The 3,687-nt window shown below is 37.3% G+C and overlaps 1 protein-coding gene across 1 annotated transcript; it reads right to left on the bottom strand.

Annotated features, from left to right (window-relative positions):
- Positions 1-844: 844 nt before the first annotated feature.
- LOC142977996 (cytochrome P450 6B5-like) lies at positions 845-3,336 on the bottom strand. Its single transcript, XM_076122204.1, has 2 exons — positions 1,981-3,336; positions 845-1,559 (listed from the first exon to the last, which is right to left on the bottom strand). Exons 1-2 carry the CDS (start codon positions 3,296-3,298, stop codon positions 1,399-1,401), a joined length of 1,479 nt encoding a protein of 492 aa, XP_075978319.1. The 5' UTR covers positions 3,299-3,336; the 3' UTR covers positions 845-1,398.
- Positions 3,337-3,687: the final 351 nt, after the last annotated feature.

Here is a 3,687-nt window from a genome sequence, read left to right as displayed (position 1 = left end):
ATTGTCATACAGTACGACCGGTTATGAGTACTACGCAACCGAGCATCACCACTATTATCTGTGTATGTCTTATTATGGGCATCTTCTCCTGACATTTTCATTTACGTAACAAAAAGCAAGTAATACATAAAATTAATACACAGCCAAGTATAACGTTTCGTATACCATCAAATTCTTCATCCAATTATGCGTCAAGTTAAAAAAGCAGCCAAGTTTCGCAAGTGAAACATAAATAAGGCTTCAAACAGCGTTATACGGTACATTGTGCCGTAAGCCTCTTTGCACTGAAAAGTTTTTCAATTAAAACGGTTTTACGGAGGACGCCGACCGCGATGTGTGATCCCCTGCACTTTTGTGACGTTCCACGTTATTTTGCGAACCGTATGTTTGTTCGGGTGTATTTGAAGTTGATCTTTGATCGCAATTCGTTGATGATCAGAGGGGCTATCACGTATCTCAGTTGATAACAATTTGAAAGCCTACATTGTTTTCTCCCATAGATTATAGTGATTAGCAGGTTTCGCCGAAGCAGCAATGTATTGCATAGTGGCTATCTATATGACGTACACTAGTTGTCAACATGATAATCTCGCTAGTTTTGGTTGAGAATAAGATATTTTATTGTTATCTGTATGACAAAATGTACGATTGTGAATGAAGCAAGGGAAGCTTGTAGGGAGCGTAGCAAGTGGTGTTCTTTGGTCTCTGCCAGCCCCGATTATTGGTAAATGGCGTGATTATGTATGTATTAAGATTTTTTCATCTTTAGTTATAGTTCCGTATCAGGTAGTTCAACTTGTGGATTTATAAAATAAAACTATAACCATGATCATGTGTTGTTTTTTATGTATTATACAACATTTTATTATGCACAATGTAAAAAAAAAATCATAATAAACATATTTGTCGTCTGGGGAGCCCATTTACATTAACAACCATTCAGCTGGTTTCAAAGGTTTGGTTGTTCAATTGGTTTTTAAGTCCAACCATTCACATGAACTAAGTAATTTGGTGGTAGTTCACATTGCACATCACAAAAAAGCGCCACCGCTTTTGTACGTTAGTTTGTTACTGGATCAAAAACATCTCAACGGGTTTTTATGGCGTTTTCATCATTTTTCAGAGTAATTAATGACAAATATGTGCGCTCAAGACCGTGTTCAGAAAGGGCGAATTCGCCTTGAATTGATACGCGCGAAGTCATTGGCACCAACGCGCGAAGCTCATGCTCCTTGTGGATAGAACGTTTGCGCGAAATACGCAAGAAAGAATCGCGGCGAATCCGCTCCTTTTGAACACAGACTGTAAAAGTTAAGTTAAGTCAAAAAGATCAAAACTCGGTCAGGAACCGCGAGCAACGACTAATAACAATACTAATAAATAGTAAATCTCATAATACTAAACGTTTCGCGGTATCAAGTCGTAACGGGCATGAGGATCCCTAAGGCCGAAGGAACTGCGTTCGAATCTTTCTGGAGCATATCTCTGTTCACCCAATGTAAAACGACGTAAGAGCCACGTGAGACCAGTCTTGACTTGGAGACGAGCAAGCCTTGCTCCTGAAAATAAAAAAAATATTGTTTTAGTCATTGCAAGGCATTGATGAAAAAATAAATGGAGAGATAAAAAGTAAAAAATTAAAATTGTCATTCATACGAATGGACAGGGCTAGATTTTGTAGGAACATTGTCATCTTTATAACAAGAAATCAATCATTGAAATGTATTGTCACTGTGAGGGCAAGGTAGATAGCATGTATGTATTATAAGGTATTTCCACCGGAATGGAATTAATGTAATGAAATTGCACTATACCCGTACGAAGTTGGGCCAGTCCACTAGTTTTGAATATTATTTGTTGCTTAGGAACTAATTTTAGTCAAGCCTTGTCAATGTTACTTATAAGGGCTATATACATACAGGACACTTCTATAATTAAATGTTACGGATTGATTGATGCAATTATAGTTATTAAACTTACCTATACAAACTCGGTTTCCTTCTCCAAACGGCATAAAGGAATATTTCTTTACATCAGCTATGTTGTTCGGTCCGAACCTTTCCGGGTCAAACTCATCTGGGTTCGGGTAAAATCTTTCATCCCTGTGTATCGCATACGCAGGTATTATAATACCGGTACCTTTCTCAATTCTAACTTTACTGGGTAACACTGTATCTTTAGTGCATATCCTTTGGATAAAACCAATTGGAGGATACTTTCTCATAGCTTCATTTATCACCATATCCAGATACTGCAATTTTTCAACGTCCGTGTATGTCAGTTCCTTCTTCCCGGGCTCAAATATGCTGTCGATTTCTTCGTGTAATTTATTCAGAATTTTCGGATTACTGGCCAGTTCTAGTAAGGTAAAGTGAATGGTGTTGGCTGTTGTATCAGCTCCAGCGATGAAAAAGAAGAACGCTTGAGCAGCAACCAATTCATCAGTCGGCTCCAACTGGAATCCGGTTGTCGGATCTTCTAATACTCCATTCTTTTGCATCTCCAAACAAATTTCTATAAAGCCGTGACGTCTTTTAGTAGGATCACGTCTCCTCTCTTCCATAACACTTTTCACAACACCAACAAAAAAGTCTTCGTAATCACCAAATAACTTAAACCTTAATAGCTCAAATAATTTTGGAAATACGTTTGATATGAATATTTTTATATTAGTTGCAGTTGTTGGTTCTAGAGATTTCCAAGCCATGTCTAGAAAAGGAGAGTCCATAGTGCTGCTATTAGTTTGAGTATCAATACCAAATACAGAAGCGCCAATAGATCCCGTAGTGTAAGTGTACGAAGCAGTAAACGGCTCATCTCTCATGCTTTGATTATTTTCAACCAATTCGACAAAATCTCTCGCACATTTTTCTATGATGAAGAACATGCTCTTAAGCTTTGAACTAGTGAACACTGGAGATAGTTTCTGTCTCAAAAGTTTCCACGTATTGAAGTCTTCCATGAACAGCAGGTTGTTAGCGAGAACATCACATGGGTTGGTCTTGATACCTCGGCTGTAGAAACTTTGGAAATCACCGGCGAAGACCGCTTGAACGTCTTCTAAGTTCTTCAGCATCAGCATTGGAGTAGTTCCCATCGTTGTTCCAATGTGTGGAGCGTCATATTCGTCGTACACAGTCTTGCAAACTTCTGGCATTGATCGGTTGCCGAAAAAGAATTTGTTCATGAGGTCGTCGACTTGAATCACATTTTTCTTCCGCCAATAATTTTTGTTACTTGTCCTGAACTTTATTATGAATAACACAACACATAGAGTTATTAATATTATGAATAACATTTTGAAGCGTACGTTCTAGTGGAGGTCAAATGAGAGACTGCGGTTATCGGGCTCCTGTTGAGTGATTTAAATGGACATAATAATATTGTTTGTTTGACTGATGATAATTACATTACAGATCGTAATGATGTTTTGACACTTTCTAAGGGATCCTAAAGTATTTGTAAGAAGTCATTAGGATTTTGTAAAGATCAATTCAACCCATTAGCTAAGTTATATCTATGTTGACGTTGTAAACTAAATTAGATCGATGTTGCATCATTTAGTGAAATTGTTTATTTACACAACAAATAATACCAGACAAGACGTATACAGTAAATAAATATATGTCAAGGAAAAATTAACAAATATGTTACTAAGATACAATGTCCAAAGTGTGTCGTTTACGA

The sequence above is a fragment of the Anticarsia gemmatalis genome, chromosome 2 (genome assembly GCF_050436995.1).
Source record: "Anticarsia gemmatalis isolate Benzon Research Colony breed Stoneville strain chromosome 2, ilAntGemm2 primary, whole genome shotgun sequence".
NCBI classification, from domain to species: domain Eukaryota; kingdom Metazoa; phylum Arthropoda; class Insecta; order Lepidoptera; family Erebidae; genus Anticarsia; species Anticarsia gemmatalis.
This window is presented reverse-complemented; position numbering and strand designations above follow the sequence as displayed.